Source organism: Hirundo rustica, chromosome 2 (assembly GCF_015227805.2).
Source record: "Hirundo rustica isolate bHirRus1 chromosome 2, bHirRus1.pri.v3, whole genome shotgun sequence".
Lineage (NCBI taxonomy): Eukaryota > Metazoa > Chordata > Aves > Passeriformes > Hirundinidae > Hirundo > Hirundo rustica.
The window spans coordinates 89,058,401-89,086,361 of NC_053451.1; the positions used below are offsets into that span (position 1 = coordinate 89,058,401).

The following is a 27,961-nucleotide window of genomic DNA, read 5'->3' on the forward strand; positions in this document are numbered from 1 at the left end:
ATGAGTCACCAAGAAGGACCAGAGCTGTTGCAGGAGAGAGACTGGACCTTTTGCTTGGGATCAAGGGAGAGTAGAGTGCAGAGGGCAGAGAAATAGATCGTAAAATCACAGAATAAGCTGAGCTGGAAGGGACCCATCAGGAACCATTGAGTCTAACTCCAACCCCGCACAGGACACCCCAAGACTGATAACATATGCCTGAGAGTGTTATCTGAACACTTCTTGAACTCTGTCAGGCTTGGTGCTGTGACCACTTCCCCCGGGGATCCTGTTCCAGCGCTACTCTCCGCTCAAGGGACTACAGCAGTGAACCACACAAAAGACCCTTGGGTCTTGATTGCTACTGGCACCAGCGTGCCTTTGCCATGTGGGCTGTTGGATGACCTAACTCAAAACACCATTTTTGGTTTTATACAGAATTAACATGGCTAGAGATGCAGCCTCAATTAATGCCTTGAGTAAGGTCTTCACAGGTGTCATAAACCCAGATTCGAGAGTCAGGATACATTTATCTTTTTGCAGTGGATAAAAAAGTTGGATGAATTTATGGAGGGCTTTTTCCCAGTGCTGGTAGCAAAATCACTTTATTCAGACATACATAGAGGCTTGGAGTTTCAGGATGATTTTGAAAGATATGTGGGGTGATGAGAGCTGGCAGCCAACCTCTAACAAAGCAACAGAATAGGGTCAGACAAATGAGTTAACTTACTTCCTGTGACCTCTGATCATAAAAATAGATCATTCCATTCACTTGCAAGGAATAGAGACATTCTGAAGAGAATGGTGACTAAAAGTGCTCGCCTCTGCACAAAACAGCTGCCTGGAAAAGTGCAGCGTGGGAGTTCTCATCAGCTCTCTCTAGCTCTGTGCACGGGATGCTCTGTTGATGCTAACCAGTATGAGTAGTGTCTGATTTGCATGAGGTGCCAAAAGACAAGGGACTAGCCTCTGCCCAGACTCTCTGCTTTTCCCTTGGGCTGACTCAGTGCCTCTGAAAGTGTTTTAAACGCAGAGTCACCCTGTGGCCAAAAGAAAGAAAACCCCGCTTTGAGGGCTCTGTTGCACAATGCACAGCTGCGCAAATTGAACAGCGGCAAAGTATGTGCCCTTTTCTCCTGAACCAGGCATTCCAGACATGCCAGTCATGGGCATCGGATACATCCCCACTTAATACCCAAATTTAACCCTGGCTGCTGAATACACACACTAAGCAGCCCAGGGCTGAGGAGGCTATGGGATGCAGATCAGACTTATTACTAGAAGAGGAAAAACATAATATTGTTTGGGGTTTCACCTTGTACAGGATACTGTCATATAGGGAACTGGATGCATCTGAGTGTTTTGTGGACCTGCCCCAAACCTCCTGGGTATTCCCATTCTCAGCTTACAGAGGGCAGCCCACAGAGCTGGTCCCTTATGGTGGTGTGGGTGTTACCCTGCTCAGCAGGGCTCTGCCACGGTAGTTCAAGCAGTGCAGCATAACATTTTAGTGCAAAAGTGAGGCCTGATGCTGCACACCCAGGTACACCAGGGAGGAAGAGTAGGGATTTTAGGATGCTGGCCCTAGCGGACATCCTAAGTATGCCCATTTTGGCTGATAACACTGCCTGCTAGGAGCATGTCTCTTGGGTGAAAGAGTGAACTAAGATGTGCCCACACAGGACATGCTTTGAGGGCTTTACTTCTGCAGAGTTCTCCAGTCTCATGGACTCAATGCTGTTTGCAGCTGCAGCACATCTTCAGATTTTGTTTAATCCCAATGTAGTCCAATCAACTCACTCTGAGCCTGTTGACCTTCAAGCTACAATAATGCTCCATGGATTTTTGGTGCCATATACGCCTGTCTCAGTCTGTTGCTCATAGACATCATTACCTGAAGGCTGATGATATTTGATATCTTACTTCTCATCATAGAGAACATGCTTCTATCAAAGGAGGAAGGATATCCACTCCAGAGGTGGAGTTCTGTATTGCTGTAGGTGTGATTTGGAAATCCATCTGTAAGCAATTCTATGCAAAGTGTATTTAGAGAGATGGTTGCATGTTCTTGAGTATCATCCATCCTGTATTTCTGTGAAATAGTGAGAGCAGGAAAAGTGCTGCAAACACCATTTTAAAAAAACGCAATATGCAGGAAATAGTATTCGCAAAGCTTTACAGAGGTACACAATTGTTACCCTAGTTTTTCTGAGTTTTTCTAAGCCTTTTGATTTTCTTAAATGGAGTCAGATCATTTTAGTTATTGTACAATATTAAGAGCAGTTTTCTACCTTTCTCACAGATGTAACATAAACAAATCCTTTGTTTTTCATTCTCTGTCCTTTGTTTGCATATTTCTAACCTGAAAACAATTGTAACTGACAGTTGGTCTAGCCACTGAGGCTGAGGGGTGGAAACCCCAAAAAGCCAATCTTCTGCTAGACCCACAAATGTATAAAAAGTAAAGAATAAACAAAGGGGCTCTCTTCTCTCAGCTCTTTCAGCTGGGAGCTGGATCAGAAGAACCTCTGAGAAAATCTCTTGTCTGCGTGTGATTGCTTTGTGTGTCTCAGTGACACACAATAAAATACGCAATTATCTATTTTTTTGAACTCTTATTTACAAAAAAACCCTGTTTTATTCTTTTACAGAAAGCAAGATTATTCTTAAAGAAAATGTGTCGGTATATCAACCAAAATTGATAAAGAAAATAATGCTCACTTTCTGCTGGATACTAACATTTTTTGTCAGTGGGGTAGAAGTTGGAGGGATTAACTTGCCAGGTAAGGACCTGCTCCAGTCATGTTTGGTGTTTGCGGTGTTTTCTGAAAACTCAGAAAAGGAGATCCTAATTTTTCCTTGCTTTTGTGAGTTTTTCCTGCACATATCCATACTTGTGTCAGACAAATAGCCTTTCTTCAAGCTTTTGAAGTGTGGGTGATACAATCTATCCTAAATTTGACTCAAAAATCAGTTCAGCAATGAAAAGGATAAATATAAAGGAGAATATCAGGGGCCCAAATGAAACAAATTAATTGCTTCTGTGACTTGGGTCTCCAGCATCTGGTCTAGTGAGGCAGGGACTGGGGAGAAGGAAGACAAAACCAGAAAGACACTGGTTTATCACTCTTCCATACACACAATGTGCCTGGAAGAGCTTGATCCGATTTAGTGTGCAGAGAGAAAATGAAACTGTGAAGAGTTTCCCAGGTGGGCAGGTGAGGAACAGATTTCAAGACCTCCCTTCTGCTGGGGTGAAATCCTGCTATACCTTCAAAGGTCATAACAGCCTGACTGGCAGGAGAGGCATTAGGATGGCTGATCACAAATTTCCAAATAAAAAAAAAATATTGTGCAATTTCAGAGACAGTTACTGAAACATAGGAGTAACATGGGAAACATAAACATAAATATTTAAAAGCAGTGAGACAATAATGTTTTCAATCTTACTTAAGTAAGACATGGCAGGCAAGTTCTGCTTCATCAGGACTATGTCAGTCCCTTCTCCATTAATACGAGGAGATCGAGAAGAGCTGCATCTGCATTTCTGCAGAGTTGAGGTTTAAGAGGTTAGCACTTGGGCAAAAGTCTACACATCACAAAAACTCTTCACATTAAGCTTTTGAAAATAGGCCTAATAAACCTTTGGAAACCTTTGAATAAATTTTCAAGGGCTTTGGCAAATTACATATTTAAGAAAACTTATTTTTTATTAGTCCATCTTCTGATCACACAGAAATATTCAACACAAGAAAGGTAAGGTTCTATTTTTGTACTGTTTCTAATTCTTTCAGATGGTACTAATATCTTACTGTCCTGCTTTTCAGGATGTTCCCATGTTGAACCTCAGATATGGTATCGTGCAATTAATGGTGAGGAGTTTGTTCTACAATGTGCTTTACCAGACACAGATGCTAGCAACATTTATAACAACTCACTTCTAAATCAACATAAGGTGAAATGGTTCTGGCATCAGAAAGATAAAGAGACACTGAAGGCTATCAAGGAAAGCTCAAACCTGTCTTTCCAAGGGGATGCACTTTGGTTTAAACCAATAAGGGACAGTGCTTCTGGAGTGTACATATGTAAGATATGGTAAGTAAGGGAGCAAAAGAATAAGTAATGCAATAAAGAAGCAAAAGGTATTTATTTCTATAGGAAAATTATTGGTTTTGATTTGTGTATTAAATGTTTAACTTTTTTTTTTTTTTTTTGGTACGTTACTCAGGGGAAACATCTCATGTCTCAAAATTGTTTTGGATGTTCAAACAAAAAAAGCAGCAAAATGTGCAGGTTATGACACAAATATGCTATATCTGCTTGCTGGCAGTGGGAATTCAATAACCTGTCCTGGGACAAAATGTTACAGCCACATAAGAAAGCCCGATGTGAAATGGTACAAGGTAAGAGTCAGCCTATTGAGTATTGAAAACAGCTGAGTGGAGGTGGAGCTTCAGGTCTACTTAATGTCCATATGCCATAATTCTTGAACTCTTCTTTGGCAGGCAATGCAGCCTGAGAAATTCAACCCAAAATTACAGTCTTGAACTGATACATATCCAGTATTTAAGAAAGAGTTTTGAAGAAATTTGTCACACCCAAAATATCACTATATGAAACAGAAGCCAAGAAATGTTTTCTCTTCAGCTAAGAAATTGAAGTAAATGAGAATTAAAATAGTTTTTTTTTACAAAACTGACATGATAGAAATGTAACATTTTAAGTTTTGTTTTGACATTTCAAATTTTGAAATTATCCAATATACCAAAGAAAAACTGTCTTTGTTAGACACAAAATTATTTAAAAATAATGTTTCAAATTGTTCTTTCCAAGACTCCTGTTTTTATTGAAACAGTATTCCACTGAACCAGCATTTATTAGGATGGTAATATAGCATCCAAACCTGTAAAAACAAGCAGAGGAAAATGACTAAAATTTGCAATTGTGTATTTTCCTGTATGGTATTATTCTCATTATTTCATTCTATCAAGCAGAATTATGATCTAGTCAAACTTACTTTGCATTTGCTTTAAAATTTTAAATGACTTTTATCTTTACCTACATCTTGATCTGAAACCCACTGAAGTTAAGGAGCTTCTTCATATTTGCGTTACTGCATTTTTTCAGGAACTTGATTTAAGGAAAATTCTTGCTGATCTCTGTGGAATATGAATATATTAAGCTGAAAAATAGGGATGATTTTCAAAAGAGATTTAAAAAATAAATTATTTTCAGGATTCTAAAAGTAGTAACAGTGTTGTCAACCTCAGACAATCCAAACTCATCATCTACTTCTCATGAAATAACTTGAAAATGTTTTCAGAATGATTTCTTTACAAAATAAAAGAATACCTAGTCCATCAAAAAAGTGATCCTTTTTGTTGCTCTTTAGTAATAGGAGTTTGATTTAGATTAGTTCCATTATTTCTTATTTTCACATCAACCATAAATTTTAAATAATTTTTAAAAAGTCAAGGTTATTCACGTATTTTTTAGTATAACTGAAAAATGTCCTCAGAGTCCTAATACATTCCTTTCTGGGCTTCAGTGGAAAGACTTTGATTTACCACTTCTGCCATGAAAATCGTGCTCAAATATATTAAAATATAATTTAATAACAGCAAAGACAGCAAGAAAAAAGTACTTTAATTCTTTGATTTTTTTTTTTTCCCATTAGGATGGTCACCAGATAAAATACAGGAAAAGCAGACCAAGCCTAAAGCTTAAGCAGAATGAAATTTTCTTGAATCCAACCTATGACAAAGATGCTGGAATATATGTGTGTGATTACACTCTGTCTGACAACACTACCAAGTGGACAGTGAGAACAGCAGTAACAGTAGAAGTCACTGGTAAGTAATACAGTAACTCAGAATAAAATATCTGAAGTAGAGTATGTTTTCTTTATTACGTTTATTTCTGTCTTTTGTTCAGGCTCTAACTCTGAAAAACCCATAAACTGAATTAGCTACAGGATCATTAAAATCCTCTTCCAAGTATTCTGAGGATATCTTGGGACACCGACTAGAGCATCCAATAGTAATAGCAGTAGGTCCTGTGGGAAAGTATAAATCTATTCTATATCCTGAACTGTATGGATGCAGTACAGCTGTTTCTGTATGAAAACAGCACAAGACTATTCCTCAGCATCCTGCTGGAAGGTAGGCCCCTTTGTGAGGGGGAGAACAAGATTTAGGGAGCAAAAGAAATATGTCAAGTGCAGCAAGTTGGTTCTATGGTCTAGTGAAGAAACGCTACTTTGCAATTCCATGGTCTAATGAGGATAGCACTCCTCTGGAACAGGCAATCCTTTTTTACCCAGGTATTTTAAGAATTTGGTCCTAAGAATTCAAGGGAAAAATGCATCCATCCTATCAGGACAGGACACCCTGTCTTACCAACCAGTGAGAGCTCCATGTGGTGGCTTAAAATACCTCTGGCCCTTTTACTCTTCCTTCTGGCTTTATTCCCACAATATTCTCTGGGCAAGTTTGGACTAGCTCTGCTTTTGTTCTGATCTGACACACTGTCCTTCTTAGTTCTTTTCCCTCACTTCCTAGCACAGTCAGAAAAACCTCTAAAAGGTGCCATATGCATCTATACTGCCCCAGAACCTTGCGGACTGAGGGGAGAACTCCTTGCAGTTACAACTTCCACGTGAGGGGAAGAGAAGGGGCAGGAACTGATCTCTTTTCTGTGGTGACCAGTGACAGGACCTGAGGGAATGGCCTGAAGTTGTGTCAGGAGAGATTTAGGTTGGATATTAGAAAAGAGATTTTCACCTGGAGGGTGGTCAGGCACTGGTACAGACTCCTCAGGACAGCGGTCACAGCACCAAGCCTGACAGAGTTCAAGGAGTGTTTGAACACCACCCTCAGGAGCAGGGTATGACTCTTGGGGTTGGTTCTGTGCAGGGCTGGGCGTTGGACTCAGTCCTGTGGGTCCTTTCCTACTCAGCTTCTTCTGTGATTCTGTGATATATTTCTCTGCTGTGGCTTGGTTTAAAAAAAAAAAAAAAAAAAAAAAAAGGCGTTATGTGGCACCATTTCCTGCAGTATGGGGCTTTCCTAGAATATCAGAGCTGTGTGCTTTATTGTACAACACGTGGGTGGCATTATCTGTGCCCTTTGGCGGCCTGATTTTTAAAAAAAAACCCCATGGCTATTTTGGTACAAGTATCTCTACTTGTGAATGGGCCGTGCATGTGCTCTGTGCTTACTGGGCATGAAAAGAGGTTTGACAGGGAGTTGTATGAGGTGTGAGGATTGCATCCTTCAGGGGTTTCTTCAAGGGGGGTTCTAGTTTTTTAATCCTAAATAATATAAAGTGCAGACTAGTTGCTGAGCTTTTCAGCATGAGCTTCTCATCATGCAAGAGAACAATGCCTCAGAGTAAATGAGACAGCAGGTGTTTGAGTATCTATGCAAGTTTTGTTGATGTCATCTTGGACTTGGGCCTCTAAATTCCACCCAAAACTTGAAAAATTAAATTTTAAGCGATTTTCTTTGGTCTTCTGACAATAACTTTTAGTGATATTCTTGTTAATTGCAGCAAAAAACACTATTCATCCACCAAACCTTTTGTATCCCAATGGTGTTGTGATCCTCGAAGTAGAAGTTGGTAAGTTTCAATTCCTCCCCTAAAAGCAAATGAAAATATTTAAATGAGGTATTGACAAATAATAATGGATCTTGATAAAGCAAACCACCTTTGCTTTCTAGGCTATTTAAGAGAATAATGTTCTGCAGGCATGTTCTTTCTGTGATCATTTGTTCCAGGCAAGCCACTTGAATTGGAATGTCGTGTACAGTTTGGGTTTGAAACAGTTTCTCCAATGACGGTGACATGGAAACGAAACAACGAAGAGAATGTAAATGAGAAATTGAATCAGGAAACACGGTGAGAACTTCCTCCCCAGTAAATTAGTTACTACCATCACAAGCAACTGTAAAAGTCCTTCTGTAACAACTTCACCGAATGCATTGTATTAAAAAAAACTTTAGAAGGCTCTTTTCTTTCACCTAGTAATGTGTATGTCTATTAGCAAGTGACAGGCATGTGACCTTCACATACAGAAGCACATATTGATGGCAGGAAAATCAAGAACTCGAACTCTGCATAATCTCAGCTCTTAAAACTTTAGCTCATAGAGAGCTTCAGCATGGAGGGTTCCTGGCTGCCTGTCCCCATATCAGTTGTTTTCAAGTGTTCTTGTTTTCAAGTCTTCTTGAAAGCATGGTCTCTGTTGTGCTTGCTAGCAATTCACACAATCTGTCTTTGGAAGCTGTTTCTGAGTGGGGAATGAATCAGATCAGCAAAACAGTTCCATGGACATTGAAAGGAGTTTGTGTGTCTCAGACATCGGAGTGTTACAGACTAGGTCTGAGGACTTGCAGCACTGAATTTCAGGACACTGAATTTTGGGACTCCTCCCTGGTAAGACTTAACCAGACCCTGCAGAGAAAAACATGTAGGGGAAAGGTTTCCTGTGACCTGGGGACAACCCCTAGAGTCATTACACTTCCCTTTCCTTCCTGTTTTCATTCACTTACTCAGTGCTCTATTTGGGCAAGAAACAGAATAGAGGCAACACAGGCAAGTGTGTCTTTCACCACACAGTCCTGAGTCAACTTTATGGGTAAACTTACTGTACACTGGGGGAGGCAAAACCCTGCTGTCACTGCTAAAATCAAGTTCATGATAGCAGTCATATGGGAAAAAAAGGAAAAAAAAAAAAAAGTTTGCCTATCATGTCCTTGGGCTTTTTACCCCTGTCCAAGAGGCTGAACAATTCAGTCTTTTGCCCAGCTAGTTCTGTCTTGGGGTTTCTTTTTGAAGTTTAATTTCTCTGCATTTCTGCCAAGTGAATATTTTACATCTTAGAAAACCACAAGGAATCTTGTACAAGTAAAGGGGACTATATATTGAATACTAGGCAAGTGGTAAATCTTTTGCTGAGTAGATGAAATCTTTCAGTCTTCAGGCCTATCAAAGTATTTTCTTACAATGTTAGTTAGTATTTTCTTACCGTGTATAAACTAAGTGGAGGCTTCAAACCAGAATATTGCATTACTATTAAAAGTTCAAGATGAATGTTAAGAATTACAAACTCCTTTATTTTTGTGTGTAAGACATTGGGAAACTGTGTCTATGAACAGCAAATGTATCATGCAAATACACATTTTTTTCTCTCTTAGTGTCTATGCAAAAAGTTTGAAGGGGCAAACACTTCTTCATGTTGCAACCTTGAAAGAAGTTACTGAAAAGGACCTCAGAAGCAACTTCACATGCTTTGCTGAGAATTCAGTGGGGAATGCCACTGCCGTGATCCAGCTAAAAAGAAAACAGAGAGGTAAAGCTATCAATTGGCGACTATTTACCCCTGAAGTCACATTTTGATTTACTCTACTGCTACTAATGAATTCCCCACTGAAACTGGCTTTTAGCCAGCAGCACAAGTTTCTTGAATCTGGGTGGGAAAAATCTGATTTGTCAGGTGTCTTGAAAGCCACACTATTTTGAAGATTACTCAGAAGGACAGGGCTATCTGGGGACTTACTGCAGGGAGGTGAGCCAAGTGGAAGTTGGAGAATAACTGGAAGGAAGAAGAAGAGAGAGTTATCTCTGAACATTAATAGGCAATCTACTAAACTGAAGCAGAGAGGCTGCTGAAAGCAGCAGTATTCCCTGATTTTCATAGGATATTTCTGTTTATTTTCCCACTCATTAGCATGCATGTTTCTGAGAAGTTACCATAACTGATATGAAGGCAGCCTTTCAAGCCTTTCAAGGCCCAAACCAGAATCACTGTGGAAATTAAAGAGTTAAACCATAGTTCAAAGTGAAGGTTCATCACTGGAGTGAAACAGGAAGCTTCCAGAAGGGCACTGTGCAGCTGTGTCTGTTCTGATGTAGGTTTTCCATCTCAGGTGATGACTATTTTCAGCATTGCTGAGTGTACCAGAGACTATTTTCTCTCTGCATCCTGTCATAGATTGGCTTTTCATATCACCAAAGAGATGCCATGCAAAAAAGGCCACCGATGGCCTTTTACCAGTAATGGTAGGCTGAAATTCTATGTCAAGCTTTGTGGCTACATGGAATCTTGACTTCCCTAAATTTTGCAGTGGGATAAGAAAAAAGATTGTAAGATGGTTTTTCCCCATTTCTGGGTTGATTTTTTTTAAATTTAAGTGTCAGTATTATTTTGGAAAATCATGTTATGATAGACTCTTTTCTTTCTGCAGTGTTGTTCTTATATGTACTGTGCATTGCCATTTCTACTCTATTTGCGTTTGTTTTGTGCACTGCCTTTATTTACCAGCACTGGATTGAAATAGTGCTTATGTATCGAAGTTATCTGGTACACAACAAAAGTACAGAAGGTAAGAAATCTTGCATAATATCAATTTGCTCCACTTTTTCTACTGGATTTTGCCATGTGGGATAATCTGGTATGAATTACTAACTTAATGAAGTTCTTTTAATGACCTTGTTCTCTTTGAGCCAATACTATTAAACCTTGCAAAGATGCTCAGTGAATGCAGATGGAAAAAAAAGTTCAGATAGTGTGAAAGAAATATCTAACACCAACAGAAAAGTCAGTTAGACTTTTACCCTAATTTACCCATAGATTAGAGTAGGAAGTTGAATTTTGGCATTCCATTTGCAGGGAATAATTTAGCATCTCCAATACTTCAAAATCATTCTCTGAAAAAGTTCAACAAAACCTTTGGACAAGAATGAAATGACCTTGCATAACAAAGTGAAAGACTCCAGGGTCTATTGTATTTTTCACTTGAAGTGAAAACGTTTCCCAGAAGAATAAACAAAAGAGAGAAATAAGATGATAAAGGACACCAACTGACAAGTGAATGTTTGGGAAATATTCATATTTCCTTTCTAAAATCTTTGGAAACATCTTGATATTTGCACCTGAGTGATTAGCTTTAGATTTTTCAAGTCTCTGTAGTAGCATTGCCCTATCATCTTAGCTAAAACAGGCCCCTGAAATAAGTAGAGAGTGTAAAAATGTATCAGGAATCACTATGACTACTTCAAAGAACTTAACATATGATTTTCTACATGCATTGAAAGAACTGTGATAGTTTGTGCCTGAGAAAATTTTTCTAAAAATTCTTGCATCTTGATGCAGTTTGAGATAGAGGTGTCTGAGTCTGTTTCTGTGTTTGTAAATATCTTACATGTAAGTGTGAAACAACTATCTAGATACCTGTAAGTACACGCACAATTTGAATATTAACTGCCCTTTCAGGAAACATTTTTGCAAGAATTTGGCAAAAGCAATTTGGGAAACCACTCAAAATTTCCCCTTTATCTGGTAATAAAGTGATTTAAGGACCTGTGGAATGTCCCTTTAGAGTACACCCTGCATGTCCATAGGACAGAGACAGACCTGCCAAAGCCTGTGCACTGAAGTTGAAGACACTGCTGGCTTCTACCTTGGCAGCCCCTGTCCCCTGCCTGTCCCCTGCCCATCCCCTGCCTCTCACGTACCCCATGCACCATCTGAAGAGTGGGAGTATAGGGGATGTGCAGACCCAGAGAGCGAGTACCCAGAGAGTTTTCTGCCCAAGGAAAATATGTTCTCACCTGCAGAATTATGCCTTTCTCGCTTCGTGTGGATGCATATCAAGTCACCTGAGGCCTGAAAGGACTTGCTCATAGAGCAGCAAAGCAGCAGTTATGACTTGATTTTGCTGTTTCTTCCTTTCTGTCATTTATTCTCTCATGTCCCTCTCAGCACAGAATCAGACAATTGAAGAATCCTGCAAGACTGGAAGGTACCCTGGGCACCTGCTCAGAGCAGAGACAACCTAGGTTGTGCAGGACCTTGTGGACAGAGAAATCACAACTCCTCTGGGGTTAATTTGCCTCTTAGCCAGTTCAGAGAGATCTCCTAAAACTCCTGCCTTCTTCCACATGTAGAAAGAAATAATGCAGGAGATTTGATGCTAACAATTACAGAACACGTATGCCATCTCTTTGCTTAAGTCAGGTGTTCTTCATTTCCTACACTTTCAGCATCCTCAATACAGTACCAAAAATTCCTCAGCTTGTCATTTTCATAATGTACAATTACATGAAAAATGGCCTAATGGTGCTTATTTTGTATTTATTTTTAACTTGCTACTGTAATAGTAACTTTATAAAGGCGTCTGTTGGTTAGTGGTTGCTGTCTAATAAGATTGCAGTGACCTCTGTGGGTGAGATGAGGAATACCTGGCTTGTAGTGCAATTTATTGTCATTTAAAATGTTTTCAAAAGAGCTTCAATTTAAGGTGAAGATGAATTGAAGTTCGGCTAAACCAATCTAGTGACCCTCTGGCCCACCTTTAATTCACATTAATGAATTAGTCCTCTATGCATGCTGCTGGTGATTCACTCTTGTGGGCCTAAATTGACTCAGCTTGGCAGAAAAATAACTCAGTAAAAGACAGTGTGTAGCCAGCAAAGTGAATCATCTTCCTCTATCATCACAAGAGCTTCAGCACCAGTAGGATGGGATTGAAAGTGTGTGTCGAGGAGCAGAGATGCAACATGTGCTGTCTGATCACATTCTTGGCCTCCAAACCTAATCTGCACACCTCTGTTTTGTTTTGATGACATAGTTTCTGCTATGTGCTGGTTCTGAATTTAAGTGTTCAGCCCCAGCTCATCCATGTTAGTTTTCTAAATTCGCTTTACATACGGGTGCTTCTAGATCCTGTGAGAACTTGGTGACTCTAGCTTGTGCCTGTGACCCTAATCTTACATCTAGGGATAGAAATTGGGAGGTTAACACCAAGGCATGTGGGTCATGATACGCAGCATTTAGGTGTCTGTGCTGGGTGTAGGTGTCTCAGTTCCCAAGCCGTGATGGTGCAGGCAATGTGGTGAAATCCAGAGAGCCTCCCAGCTCACCCTGCAGCAGCACCCTGCAGTGGGACTCTCAGGGGAATTTCTTTCTGGTTTCTGTTAATTATGTTGAACACGTTATATATTACATATATATGTATTGAAGTGATACAGTTCAGCTAATTGAACATAGGTGTCTGATGTAATTTGGGCTGCCTGAGGATGTCCTGCCATTCCAAAATGTTTGAGTTTCCAATACTTCCCCTGTCAAATCTGGCAGCCTTAGGATACCATAATGGCCTCAAGTGACTTGGAAACTGGACTGGGTCCACTGTGCCTTTTGCTTTCACCAGACATTTTTTCCTTTTATGCTCCTTCTCCCTCAAGTGTAATTCAAAGTTTATTCAGCAAATGGATACAATTTGCTTTTGCCTTGTAGTTAAGAATGGGCCTAACTCAGGACATTGATACCAGGGTGATCAAAGCTAAGAAAAAATTCTTCACCTATCTACACTGTACAAACGTTCTTTTAAGGAGACTTAAAGTTCAATAACTGGTCAGTACTTGAGCTGATATTTTGATCACTTAACCTTTGCTCCTTACTCAAGTATCTGTTTTAACATAACAGTGTATGAAAACAGCGTCTTTTGCTAGCAACTAATATTCAAGAACATTGTTCCTTTAATCTTCATCATATTTTAAAAGAAGATTGGCCATTGACAAGGCTTTTTTTGAATCAGCATTTGAGCAAATGAGAGAAAAGACTGGGAATCATTCCCTACCACATGGCTTTTGCCTGGAAGGGACCAGATCTTTAAACCACCTTGCACTAAACATCTCTAGCTTCCTTGTTTGCTTTGGTAGCATGTGTCTACAAAATTTGCAAGACAGTGAGGAGCAAGGTTGTCTTTGGTGACTGGATAGGTGTAACCCATGAACAGGTCATAATTTTAGGTTTGTATTGTGCCTACTTAAACAGATATAAAATGGAAACAGAGACTTACAGCTAATGTATATAAAACCATTTATTTATTAATTCATGTATTTATTAATTTGTTTTAGATGGCAAGGAATTTGATGCATTTGTGTCCTATGCAAAAATAAGTTCTTCTGAAAGTGACTCAGCTTTAATTAGTGAGGAAAAATTTGCCCTGGAGCTTCTTCCAGATATGCTAGAAAATAAATATGGATACAAGTTATGTATTCTTGAAAGAGATATTCTTCCGGGAGGAGGTAAGACCTCTGGGCATGGTAGAAAATCTTCAGTTTTTATAAAATTGTGTTTCACTTTCCAAAAAAAATCTTTATGCACCAGAGCAACAAATTGTATAATTGAGTAGTGTAATTAATGTTCAAATCTCATGATGTTTTAATCTTTGTGTTGTCTGGTGCCTGTGCCTGATGCATACATACTTTGGAGTGAGGTCACTGTGAGCTACTAGGGTGAGAGAAAGCTTCTTGTGCAAGAATTTCTTTGCAAGCAGACTCCATTCCTCCGAGAGAACACTTCAAATATTTCAGTAGTTACTTTCTGAGCAGCTTTATCTGGTGCTGCCTCAGTAATTAGAAAACACAGCTTTCTAATATGTGTTCCTGGGAGAGATCAAGACCAGTCCAAGTGTCCCTTGAGACCCTGTTTGTAGCGGTGTGTTGTGTGTTGTGTGTTGTGAAGTGTGTTGTGCCCTTCATGTCCTGAGCAGAAAGTTGTGTTCTTCAGTTGTATAAGAACAGCCATGGTACCCTCTGATAGCAACACATTTCTAGGTGTTATGTGATTACTCAGCATTACTGTTCTTGACTTTCCTTATTTCTGGGTTTTAGCTGTTAATAAAGGAAATGATAAGAGAAAAACTCCTTTGCAGAATGCAGTAACTCTCACCATTTCCTCTCCAGCATACACGGATGAAGTTGTAACAGCTATTAGACAAAGCAGACGGGTAATAATTATTTTGAGCCCAGCCTATGTCAGTGGACCAAGCATCTTTGAACTGCAGGCAGCGGTGAACTGTGCATTGGAAGATAAAAGGATCAAACTGGTATTAATAAAGTTCAAGGATTTCCAAGAGCCAGAGACTTTGCCTCCAGTAGTGAAAAAAGCACTTCGGATTTTACCAGTCATATCCTGGAAGTCTTCCACTTCTGCTGCTCCACACAAGAAGTTCTGGAAATACATGTGTTACCACATGCCAATGAAAACTACTGAGAGGCTGGGAAATTGCAGCCTGAAGGGCTTATCCAAGAGGTTATTCAGACTGGTATATTGATAGGAGAAATTTCACAGGAGGCTGACATCAGGCTCAGGAATGGTAACATGACTGTCAAAGGTATTTTCTATATCATCTGATCACTGTGAACTGTCACTACAGTCAGCAATAGCTGACTCTGAAACAGTCAGGGGGACTGAAATGTGACAGCACACAGCAAAACTGTGATACAGCACGCAACTGTACATGTGAGGTATCTTTCATAAATTAATATTTTATTACCATTTTTATTATATTTATTATATAATTTTGCTCTGTTTTTGAAACAATGTTCTTTGCACTGTATTTCTTTCTGGACTATTTTTACACTTATTTCCTAGAAAAAGATTAAAATAAGAGAACTCCAGAGGAAGCTTGCAGTTTAATTTCCTGATGCAGTGCAGCAGGACATACAAAATCTTCAAATTAGTTACCCCCTCCAGTGGGAACACCAAGAAATTACCATGGGAGACTTCTACAACTGGGTATGCCAAAGGGATTCAGAAAAGAAGGACCACTGTGTAGGCATATCCCAGGCACCTCCACCTTCCAATGAAGGGAAGAAGTCTACCAGTCATGTAACATTTCACACTCAGGGACACCTGCACCTGGTCATTGTTGATCCTGTCTGGTGCTGCTCCCTCAATGCCCACTGAACCTGTTGGCATTATTGATGTGTTGCAGGTGAAAGTCAAAGCCCTGATGGTCACAGCTAGTAGACTTTCAGACACTCTAAATTCTTTCCCTGGCAGTCCTCTGGTTGCCAACTCTCCAGAGCTCATACCACTTATTCTCAAACCATCTGGCATCCTGGGGGTAACTGTTTAAATGTACTTTTCTCAGCCCCAGAATCTACTAAAAAGTCCATTTTTGTTCCCTTGGGTCCAATTTTTAATGTTATCAAGGGCTCCCCCGATGTTATGGACCCCAAAATGTAGAGCCCCTGACATCCCTAATCTTCTTGAAACATCTTTTCATCCCTCATCCTTTTCGTGCAATCTCTTTTTATGTGCCCCTTTTTCTTACAGTAAAAACATTCCAGCCCCTCTGTTCGATTCACCGGGGTCCCTCTCTGTGGACGCACTGGTCCCTTCGAGGGTCCTTTCCTTAAGGGTTTTTCTGAAGCTTGAGGGTGTTCCTGTTTTTGGGCTTCCCTTACAGCTGCTACCACTACCCTAGCTTGTATTTTCTGCTTTTCCTCATCTCTCCTCATATATATTTTCAGAGCTTCCCTCAGTAGCTCCTGTAATCCTTTCTCCTGCCACCCCTCGATTTTCTCCAACTTTTTCCATATATCTTCCCATGAATTTGCTACAAACTGGGTTTTTAGCAACCCTTCTCCCACAGGAGAATCAGGGTCTGTCCCCGAATATATTTGGAGACTTTTTCTCAACCTTTCTAATCATTCCGTAGGGGTTTCCTCTTTCCCTTGACACTCCCCAAAAACCTTACTTAGATTTTGTCCCCAAGGTACTGCCTCTCTAATTCCCTGGATTATTATGTTCCTCATATCGATCATATTCCTCCTACTCTCCTTGGTCTGGGCATTCCATCGGGGATCCTGGCTTGGCCATTTCTGATCTCCGGGGGTACTCTGAGGGTTCCGTCGCTCCCATTCCCTTATCCCTGCCTGACGTATCATTTCTCTCTCTTCCGTGTTGAACAAAGACCTGAGAATGGCTGTGAGATCCTCATATGAATATATACTGGTTCCCAAGAACTCATCCAGCCTTTCAGATACTCCTAAGGGGTCATCCATAAGCTTTCCCATCTCCTTTTTAAAAGCTCTCACATCACTGGTATTAATCGGGACGTTTACGTACCCGATAATTCCTGGGGTGGTTGGCACTTCTCTTAAAGGAAAAAGATTAGCCTTCTCGCCCTTCCCTTCACTCTCTGCCTCATTCATTCTCTTTAGCTGTCTCCTAGTCCTCCTAGCGGGTGGGGTATGCTTAGCTTCTGCTGGGACCTGCGGTGCCATGGGAGCGGGGCTAAAGAACGCCGCCAGATCTAACTCAAGCGGCTGGCCATCGAGGAGCGGGGCAGGGGTCTGAGGAACCTGTGTCACCCCCCGATGGTCGAGGAGCTGGCACCAGTTCTAGCGGGGCAGATGGAAGAGGTGAGGGTCCGGGGATCCCTTGCCCCGAGGGATATCCTAATCTCCTGGGGTTTTGGGGGTCTTCCTGATCTGGGAGGGGAGGGGGCGAGGGCACTATGTAAGGTGGGGGAAGGTTATCTAAGGGTTCCCACTTATCCCCTGAGGCAGAGGTAGGGCCCTTTAATTTCACGGGTAAAAGCCTAGCATCGACCCTTCCCCCGATACCGGCATATTCCTGTTCTTCTTCACTTCCCCTCTCCTTGACATAATGTGTTAGTGCTTTGCAAATCCATTCTTCAAATGTCCCAAAAAACCCAGGTTACGTGGTCCCGTACTTCCACTCCTCCCCATATCTCCATACAATAATGTTTCTTGGACCTTTTTTTCCTTATAGGGCACTCATCCCAATGTTCCAACATCCACCCCAACGGACTCTCGATCGGGATTTCAGGGATTCCTTTACCTGTTCCCTGTTTGGCTTTTCTTGAAGCCTTTTTACTATTTTTACTTTTTGTTTGCCCCATGGTGTGGGTCCACCAGATACTGGCCCTTTAAGGGTGATCGCTCCCCCTCGGGGTTTTTCCCTGGTGATTGCAAGCTCTCCTTTCTCGTTACTCTCTCCCTTGGACTGTTCCTGGTCCTAGGCTGAAAAGTTTACCAGTCCCCGGAACTCTTGTAGGGACGTACCCTTCCCTTTCAGCCTTCCTGTGACCGATCCCCTTTTCTGAAAACTCCCCGAGTTTTTAAGGCTTGACGTGTGAGGTGCGTTTTACCCCCCGAAACTTTCGCTTCCCCCGCAACCAACCACACCCCTCGCGGGGAAGTGGAACTGCGGTTTTGGGGTCCCACTCACTTCGTGATAAAATCACGTCTCACTCACACGCTCGGTCACCCCCACTCAACCACGCAATACTTACGATCCTTTTCCTGCGTGGGTTCTTCGTGCACGTAGAGTTTTATGAGTAGATTTTCTTCGCCGTGGCTCCGGAGGTTCTGCTCCCCAAAACCTCCCTGAGTTCCCCGAGAGCTCTGACCTTGCCTATCTCCCTTTTAAGTGTGGCTTTTTGCTGTTTTAGTCTGTCGTGTGGTTGATCGGTTCCACCCGGCTTTCCCGGCTCCGCCAGGCCGCTGAATTCAGCAGGGCGCCTCCTGGTCAGAGACAGGGGTTTGGCAGGGGTCCCGGTATCACTCCAATCATGTCGGAGTCACCAGATTGTAATAAATACGATTCACCAAATTCGATAAATCAAAATTTGGAATTTTATTGTGAGACAAAATGACAGTCTCGGACAGCCACAATTAAAAGGACAGCGTCAAGCCCGGGGTCGCCGCTGGGTGAACACTTGATAACACACTCTGTCAGTCTGTTATCCCCCAAGTTCACATTTGTGGTTTGCAGCAGTCTCTTTTTATACACTGGATCGCGGAGAGAGGCTCGGGATTTCGACGGTTCTTCCTCCGAGGCATCTTCATTAATCATGCAGGTTTTAGTTCTAAGAGTCTGAATGGATCAGTGGAGGAGGACAATACTGTTAATGGTTGGGCCCAGGTGTGGTGTGGAGATGTTAATTTCTGATGGAGACGATCTAGATATTGATCTGAGGTAATCATCTGGTTCTCCGGGCTATCATCTCCGTTTTCCGTCGCCTTTTGTTCCCTTTCAAGGATTCCCGGCAGCGGCATTTTCTCGTTCCCCTTTCTGGTAATTCCAATCATGTTTTCTTCGTGTCCCTCCCATGCCTATTCAGGCTAGAGAAATTCCTGTATTTTGTTGAGCCACCTTCCCCTGAGTTAACTCACAACATGCTAGTTTAAACAAAACTTAACTTATAACATGCTAGTTTATACAAAACTTATATTTATATGGCTTGTATTACATTTTAGATCCTATTAACATGAATTAACTTTAGGACATATATCACATAACACAATAAAATTATTGATGAATTTGAATAATTTGAAGAATTTGAATAATTTGTCACTAAATTAAATGCACTCAGTTCTAAGATAAGAAATACAAGTTTTAGAAGCTTCTAATCAACAGCACTATGTTTTCACACCCTGTTATCCTCACACTCAACATCAGAGTTTTTGTGGAGGAGAAAATATGCTGGTATTTAAAAAAAAAATATTCTATAAGAGCAGTTGGAGAAGGATAATGTGTTTGCCTACTAAATGCCTTACTGGTATGAGTAAAATAAATGCCAAATAGAAGACAACTCAAGATCCAATTTCAGGCAGGTGATGTGACTCAGGCCTTCCTCTTTATGTTGATATTACCTGCTAAATTACATACACGCGTTCAAGCGAGGGAGCCCTTTTCCAAACCAGGCTGTAATTTGCACGGCCCCCCACCAGATGTCCCTCCCGCGATCCCTTCACAGTCCCTTTATTTACACACCGAGTAGTTGTGTTACCAGGTGTGACAGGACCAGTGAGTAGTGCCAAGCGTGCTGCCCGAGGTGCCCCTTGCGCTGGGGAAGCAGCCGGGGAGCGAGGGCAAGAGAGGAAGGCACGAAGCGGGCTCTCCTGCCTGTCCAGGCTGCTACCACTTCTCCCAGATGATGCTGCTCCTTGGTGCTGTGCTTGCTGCCTGAACTGTGAGCATTAAAAGTTGTTGGTTTTTTTTTGACAGTGGAAAAATCAGAGAGGATTACTTCAACTGCAATAACGTATTTGGAAAGGTCTTTTTATTCCTCAACAGGGTGATGCTGTGGCCAAGGTTTTTCTGGGTCAGAGGAACCTGCACAACCGGTATCTTCATACAAACTCCGAGTCTGTCTGCAGCACAAGAAACAGGACAGGCACATAAGGACTGTAAATTGACCTCTAACAGGCAAATGAAAGAGCCCTGAGGAAGAAGTGGCTGTGGGCAGTGTGAATCAACAGAAGTGACGGTGCACACCTCCATGCAGCCACTATATGCTAAATCTGTAATAAAATCATCACAGCCCCAGACATGGGCTTTGCCATGCCTGCACGTGCAGAGCTTTCCAACCTGCTGCTGTTGCTGTTGTGCGTGCAATCCTTCTCTGCTGCTGCTTATGGGAATGAGCCCAGCCTGGACAAGAGGTCCTTGCCTCACTATGAACATGAATCCAGTGCAGCTGTTGACTCTTCTCAAGACACAAGGCTACATGTTTTCACAGTGGACTATGACCATGTGCAAATTCCCTATGAAGTTACCCTTTGGATCCTCCTTGCTTCTTTTGCAAAAATAGGTAAGTAGAAAATGGGATCTTGGGTCCTCCTAACTTGGAAAGAATAAAAAAGTACAATGTAACCAAGTAACTTTCATTCATTTTTGTAGCTGGGATTGACTTTACAGTGTCTGTCCTCAAAAGGACAGGTGTGTTCATTAACACAGCAATGCCAAAATTCCACCTTAGAATGATTCCAGCTTACTTAACATATGACCTCTAACCTTTGTGTCTCTTGGGCTACAAGCATCAAATAGCAACAGAGCTCCCTGACACAGTGCTGTCCATTCATTTTTCTAGTCCTTATAGATCATAAAATACCAGAATTTGCAACCTGACACAGCTGTAGAAATCAGACTAAGACTTCAAGTATTGAATTTTTTGGGAGAAAGTGTAAAGCATTCTTCCTTTGTATGAATAAGAGGAAACATTGCCCTCCGAGCCTTTGTTTTTACATATTTGCTCCTTAAAGTTGGTGTGAAAAGTTATACTGGGGAGAGACAATGAGAGTCTCTGAGGGTGGGGATCGTCAGAGATGTAGGCTAATTTTTTTTTTTCTTTTGAATACATAGCAAATGCATCTAGCTTCTATTAGAGCTCCATGTGGGTATCTGAAAGGGGAAAGGCAACTCAGGGAGCAGAGATTGCAGCATAAAACAAAGCAAAACATAACAAAAAAGGCTCATCATGTCTTACACATTTTTATGGCTGGGCTGAAATTATTTTGACCATTTAGAATTAATGCAGCAATATCAAATAAATGGAGAAGATGGTAGTAATGTGAAGAGTTGCACGCACAAAATCTCCCTTTTCTTTTGATCTTTCTGTAGGGTTTTCAAACATTTCCTTAGAACAAGCTTGTAGGTGAGACTGATGTTTTACTGGAGGTGGCTGAAGATAAACATTTTTCCTATCATAGTCACCCAGCTGACAAAAATCATTACCACTATCCATAATTTACCAATTTCATTATAGCTGATTCCCTCAATCCAGTTCTTACAAATGACTTTACTAGTAACATAACAATCAAAATTTTCACAAGTAAAATTTGTTATGGCATCAGCAGAGTGTGTTAGTAGTAAACATATTGACCAAATTCTTTATTTATCATCCATAAAATCATAGGACTTGACATATAAGACATCTACATAATATTCTTGTTTTGAACATGAAACAAATATTTTAGAACTATGTGATGCCTCCTAGGTAGACCTATAACTTTTACTGTGTGTTTTCAAATAATATATTTTTGATGAACAGTTTGGAGCTCTTAATTTTGAATATATTTGGAAGAAAGTTAGTTTGAATAATCTGATTACCCAGGGAAGATTTCCAAACTGTTAACATTTTCAATGTTTTGTTCCGGTATTATCTTCTTTATGGATTTCAGGATTTAAGGATTGGAAACAGGTCCAAGATCTTGAAAGGCAAAACAATCCCCATATCTGTAAGACTGGCAGAAGACTTGAAATTTATTTTTAAAATTAAAAAGCAGATGAGTAGAATTATGATATTACCATACATCTTGGTAAAAAAAGTAGTGTCTAAAAAAATTATTGAAACTTTCATAAAAATATTTTTATGTTCCTTTGCTTTTGAAGACTGATAATTCAAGGGTCACAGAAATGCTGTCATGGCAGAACCTTCTAGAATTGCAAGATGAAGGTTGAGCATGGAGTCACAGATATTAGATTTAAAGGTTTCTTAGTCTGCCTCATTCTCATTCTTGTAAATTAAAAAAAAAAAAAAAAATCATGACATTTTTAGTACAGGCATATCTCATTTACAGTATGATCACATAGTTCCTTGTATAGTGACTAAACAAGCCAGTAGCAGGTGGACAGTAAGGATTCTTGAAGAGTATTTTCTTTCCAAATTGTGGAGGATCATTTCAAAGAGGTTTCTGCCTTGCCAGAAGTGGAGCTTAAGCTCAGACATGCTTGCTCAGAAATCTGGAGCTGGGCAGCGGAAAGAAATTCATGGTCAAACTCTTGCCCTGCTTTAGTGATACAAGTGTAGGAGTGTTTAGTTTTGAAGGGAACAGTACTGCCTGTTTTTACATTCATAATCCTTAGAGCAAAAGCTGGTTGTCTGAAGAGAAAGTGTCCAAACACAGGCAAGACAATTGTCTGACACCAGGTTGATTTAAACTTGAATAATCCCCATATGTTTTATTTAAGGTTTCCATATCTTTCACCGATTACCAAGACTTATGCCTGAAAGCTGCATCCTGATTGCCATTGGAGCACTAGTAGGAGCAATCATCTTTGCTTCCCATCACAAATCTCCACCAGTGATGAACACTAGTATTTACTTCTTGTATCTCCTTCCACCCATTATTCTGGAGGAGGGTTATTTCATGCCAACTCGACCATTTTTTGAAAACTTTGGATCCATTCTGTGGTGGTCTGTTCTGGGAGCTCTGCTAAACTCATTTGGGATTGGCCTCTCTCTCTATGGAGTCTGCCAGATTGAAGCCTTCGGCCTGACTGACCTGAACCTGCTGCAGAACTTGCTCTTTGGCAGCATGATTTCAGCAGTGGACCCCGTGGCAGCTCTGGTAGTTTTTGAAGAAGCCTCCGTTAATGAGCAGCTTTACATGATGATCTTTGGAGAGTCATTGCTAAATGATGGCATAACTGTGGTGAGTTTCTTTCTGCTCCTTGTCTTCCTCTCTTCCGACTCCTGTGGCTTGTAGGGTTACTGGGACAAGGTTACTAGGGTTACAGGACAGGAACAGTTCAAAGGAGATCCTAATACATTATTTATTTTATGAATACTCCCCTCAATTACATGTAAGGGATTTTAATGTACGCAAAAATTACAAATCTTATACAGCCTCTTTCCGAAGCATGTATGTCGGGGCTTTCCCTGTTTTTCAGGTGGTTTCAGAGTCTTTTGCCCCCCTGCACAGCTCTGAGCCAAACTGAAGGAAGAGACGGAGTTCTCAGGTTTAGATTTTTCAACGTTGCATACTTCGTTTATTGTTTCTTATCTTACAATTCTCTCAGAGTCCGACAAGATGTTCGCAGCTGCATGGACTCCTCAGGTCTCCCCCCGAGCTGGGCTGTCCTTACCTTTTATACGAATTGCTACGTATTTTTTATTTACTATTTCTTACCAATGTCTATCACTATTACTAAAAAGGTCATTTTTACTCTGACCCAGTCTTCACTAACTACTTTGTGCCACGTCACTGCTGAAATGGAGTGAGGGAAGGAGAATGAAGAAGAAGGAGACAACGCCCCAAATTCTCCATCTTGTCCTCATTCACTTCAACGCTAGGAATCTAAAATTACTGTTTTTTCACCCTGTGATAAGCTAAACTAATATTTTTCACACTCTTGTGGCCTGTAAACCCTCTCTCAGTGCAGGAAGTTTTTCCCATGGACTGAGATCAAAGCCAGTGTCTCTCTGAGCTCTGGGCTGGGGTCCCAGACTCCCCCTGCCCAGGTCCCTGACCCTCCAGGGCAACCAAAGGAATGCCCTGGACTCCAACACATGTATTTTTTAGCTGCTGGAAGAGGGAAACATACACATACATTTGAGATGTACTCTTGCATTCACTCAAGTGAATGGATAAGCTACAGCTGATTTTCCTGGTCAGATCAATGTAGGACCTTGGAATGTTCTTGACATTGTGGAAGCAAATAAATAGAAAATTGTATTGCTGAAAGACTGAAGGCAGTAATGGTAGAAATACAGGAGACCCTGCTTTGTCATATACTTGAGAGAGTCCTCTGGGGAGAAAAAAAAAAAAAAAAAAAAAGGAAACCAGCCGTGGAATATTTCTGGAGGCCACATTCTGTCCTGCAGCCCTTTCATAAAATTTCACCAGAGACCTTAGTCAGGAATTCCAAATGCCACTAAGAACTTTGCATAACTGTTTCTATCAGTAAAAATATTGACATCTGAAAAATGTTTGCCTTTTTTGGCTGTCTCATCATAAATATCTAGAAAAAATATTTCCTGCATGAGAGAAATTTGTTTGGTTGGTTGTGGTTTTGTTGTTGCTGTTGTTTGTTGGTTTTGGGTTTTTGTTTTTAATAGGAGAAGAGTGTTTTTACAAAGCTCCTTTGGCTAATATTTTTCTCCTTATCTCATTAGTTCTGCTAAAATTAGAGCAACCTGAAATTCTAGCTGCAAGCAGAAGTGACAAGAACACTTAAAACACATGTTTTTCAAGGAAGAAATTTCAAGCAGGAAGTTTATTGCTCAGAAACCAAGAGAACTGCTCATGTGGTACAAGTTAACGGCAGGTTAAGGAGTTTCACTAGATAAGATCTTTACAGAATTTAAATCACAGGAATCTAAAACACATAAAAACTATTCAGATACTGCTATACATGAGGTACAACCCAACTCGGACTTGTAAAATCTGTACAGAGTTCACTGCTGAAAGGCTTGGTGGGAGAAGTGCAGTTTATGAGTACTGAGAAAAGAAAAAGGAACAAAGTAACTTCTTGCAGCCACAGCCTATGGATCATAAATCCTTCCTCTTGGTGATCAGAGATACAGGCCTGATGTAGAACTAAGGGACAAGTGTTATTTAATTTACATTCAAACTACTTGGTTGCTACCGTTGTAGCAGAAAAGTTCCAAATGTGTCCATCTCTTATGCCCGTCTTTTTTTGTTCCTTCAAATACTGACCTAAAAAATGTAATGCCTCTTTTTCACACTGGAAGAGCTTGTTTCATGCTTTTTTCTTTTGGTGGGCTCGCTACCTTGCCTTTCCTTTTCTCCCAGCTGTTTATCATGTGGGTCCAACTCCTGATGGTATTTACCTGAGCTTTCGGTAAGGATCCTGTTACAGTATGAATGTGCAGTGACAGAAAGCCTTTTACAAGTGTGGACTTAGGCACTCCTCAGCAGCACTGGGTGTGTTAGCGAGCGAGATGAAAGAGCTGTATGTGGGGTAGGTTGGCTGCTCCACTGAGAGTTCCCATTGTCCCACACACCCTCATCTTTGGGGCTCATCTTAGGGCAGCCGCGTTGCCATCGGTTTGTCAGATAATGCTATTGCATCTCTGCATCAATCAACATTCATCCCCTTTCTGGGCTTTTGAACGTTCAAAATCTCTACCTGGCTTCATGCTTAAGAAGACTGAAGTATTTGTCACCTGAATGGAGTCCATCAGGTTACTTTCCCCTCTCTGATTTCCTACTTACTTTTTTCCAAGACTTTAAAGCTATTTATCTCAGGTGTCTTCTCTTACCATCATTTCCTTCTCTTTCTCTCTTAACAGTTTCGTTTGAGTTAACTCTAAGTGTTTAAAAAAGATAATATCACCAAGATATATTAAGCATACATGATTTTTTTTATTGTTTAAATACAAATATCCCCTGGTTCTCTCCTGCCTGCTTATCAGCTTGAACATTTTTTTTTTTTTTTTCCCAGCAGGAAAAACTGGTATGAGTTTTGTTGAACTTGTGTATTACATTTGGGGCAACAATAGCTCTGTCTCCTATATTTAGTTCAATATCCTGCTTTATTAAAAACAAAACAAAATTACAGACTGTAGAATTATAATTATAATCTAGAAGTTATGACTTTGCCTTAAAGGGGTGGGAGAAAATTGGATGATTTACTCTTTTTACCCATTGGTACCTTTTCTTATTTTCCTCAGCAGGGCCATGTCTGTGGGTAGAAAAAGAAGGCTCCAAGTCCTGTTAATTGCTTCTTTCCCCAGTTATTTCTGAGTGGGCTGTTAGAATCAGAATAGTTGAGACAGCAACAGGGCTGGACCTAGGATACATCATACATTAGCAGAATTTCAAAGCCCCGTTCAAAAAAAAGTGTTGTAAATCTAGTGCAGATCGTATTCAAGCCTAAACTCAGGAGGAATGCTCTGATTTTGCTGGGAAGTGTCTGAAGTTCTGCTCCCACACATACACAGACAATCTTGTTTCTAAACAGGAGCACCTGTATGCCTCTGGAAATTGAATATTACTTGACTTCTTGATTTTAGAAATACTGAGAACACCTATGTATCATGCTGTACACAAAATGAGTGGCACTGGCTGTATTCTCTAATGGAACCCTCTCTTCTTATTTTGTGGCAGAACAGTTGAATCTAATATACGTTGAAGACCTAAGTAATTTTTTTTTTTTTTTTTTTTGAGGAGATTTGAAATGACCTCTTTGGCGTCACTCAGAAAGACTTTGGTCACTGGTTTGGATGCTAGAAAGGTGGATAGAGATATTCTCTGCTCCTGCTGTAAAAGTTGTTCCACTGTGCTTAGAGTAAAACCAACTACAGTGGTTAGAAAGATTTAGCAGGGTGGTAAGAAAGAATTACCAAGCTAGCCTGTGTTGGTGGTTACAGTAGCCACTTGAAAATCTCTTCTTCCAATGTTTCTGATGTGGATTCTATGTGCAGTAATTGTACACAGACACCTGGAGCATGGATCAGTCCCTGGGGAGTCCTGTGTGGCAATGGTGTCATGTTCTCTGTTCCTCTCCCTGGTTCTAGGAGCTGCTCAGTGGAACAAAATCCTCTCCAAACAACCTAAAGCATGATGTGCTCAGTGTTGCTCCATGAGACCACTATCAATCCAACCCTCCTTTTTGTGTGAACAAAAGCCTCCTAATCTGATTCAGGTTTTCCTAATATGTAAAGAATTCTTGTAATCCATTTACTGGCATAAACACTGCAATGTAACTTAGCCAAGCCTTACTTATATGATGCAGTGCAGGTTGTGGTACAGAAGAGTGTATTCTCACAAAGCATGTTACCAAAAAAATGGAAGTTATGTCACATTTCCATCATTTTCATTTTGATGCCGAATCAGTTAAATCATATAGATACTTTAGGAACTAGAAAAGGTAAAAAGAAAAAATTCTTAAGTCATTTGTTGAGAATAACTTTCTTCATAAGTGAGCATAGGATCATGCTGTGGTATCATTTATAAAGTATCACAAGCCTTAGGAAGAGGTCAAAGTCTACAAGAAAGGGAAACAGGCTCTGAAATTAAAATCTACAAGGTAGTTAGGGTGAGGTTTGTTTACTGTGAAGACATGAACCCTCTTTTCCTTATCTGCCATTGAAGAGACAAATTTCATACACTGGCATTAGGAAAAATAAGTTCTGGGTATTTTCCTAAATGAAGTATTTTGTTTGGCTGTGTTTCTCTCCCAGAACTATTAGCAATGAGCCTCCTGGAGAACACACTGTGTGACAGCTCAAGATTATATGCTCCCAGCAGCAATTTAAGATTAGATAATTATCCTAATGAGCTTGACTCCTCTACCTGCAAATACCTGCTTTAGTCTTCTTAATAACCTTCTGGAATTAACTAGATGAAGAAGAAAGACCAAATAAAAGCATAAAATGCAAATGACTTTGGTCTATTTATTGTTTTTGAACTAATGCTTTAGCGTAACAGCTTTGGAGAGCTGGTGAATTTAGTTGTTTCCCAAATTCTCGTCAAAACTGAAAGGTGACTTTCATGTGTTACACATTCAATGTAAACAGATCTGACAGGACTTAATATTAACTGATTGTCAGCCACCTCTAAGGCTTTTTTCTTACTACAGTACTCCAGAAATTTTCTATTAGTTTCTAGAAGATGAATGAAAGCG

At 40.5% G+C, this 27,961-nt stretch overlaps 2 protein-coding genes across 3 annotated transcripts in view; both read left to right on the forward strand.

Moving 5' to 3' along the window:
* The first annotated feature begins 2,501 nt into the window (after nt 1-2,501).
* On the forward strand, nt 2,502-15,165 carry IL18RAP (interleukin 18 receptor accessory protein). Its single transcript, XM_040056285.2, has 11 exons — nt 2,502-2,541; nt 2,631-2,762; nt 3,807-4,074; nt 4,208-4,382; nt 5,657-5,831; nt 7,531-7,599; nt 7,758-7,878; nt 9,177-9,331; nt 10,227-10,364; nt 13,900-14,070; nt 14,731-15,165. The coding sequence occupies exons 2-11, from the start codon at nt 2,693-2,695 to the stop codon at nt 15,099-15,101; spliced, it is 1,713 nt and encodes a 570-aa protein (XP_039912219.2). The 5' UTR covers nt 2,502-2,541; nt 2,631-2,692; the 3' UTR covers nt 15,102-15,165.
* Nucleotides 15,166-19,610: 4,445 nt separating this feature from the next.
* Nucleotides 19,611-27,961, forward strand: part of SLC9A4 (solute carrier family 9 member A4) — a 32,401-nt gene continuing 24,050 nt past the window's right edge. The window contains exons 1-3 of one of the 2 annotated variants that reach the window (XM_040055496.1): nt 19,611-19,778; nt 19,863-20,399; nt 22,559-23,022. In XM_040055496.1, coding sequence (XP_039911430.1) covers nt 20,138-20,399; nt 22,559-23,022 — 726 coding nt within the window. In that variant the 5' untranslated portion in view covers nt 19,611-19,778; nt 19,863-20,137. The remainder of the gene's footprint in view (nt 19,779-19,862; nt 20,400-22,558; nt 23,023-27,961) is intronic. The other variant, XM_040055497.1, reaches the window with a different exon arrangement.

Coding starts and splice junctions, on each gene's coding strand:
- IL18RAP (XM_040056285.2), top strand. CDS start 2,693: ATGCTCACTTTCTGCTGGATACTAACATTTTTTGTCAGTGGGGTAGAA. Junction 9,332..10,226: donor GCTAAAAAGAAAACAGAGAG/GTAAAGCTATCA, acceptor TTCTTTCTGCAG/TGTTGTTCTTATATGTACTG. Junction 10,365..13,899: donor ACACAACAAAAGTACAGAAG/GTAAGAAATCTT, acceptor AATTTGTTTTAG/ATGGCAAGGAATTTGATGCA.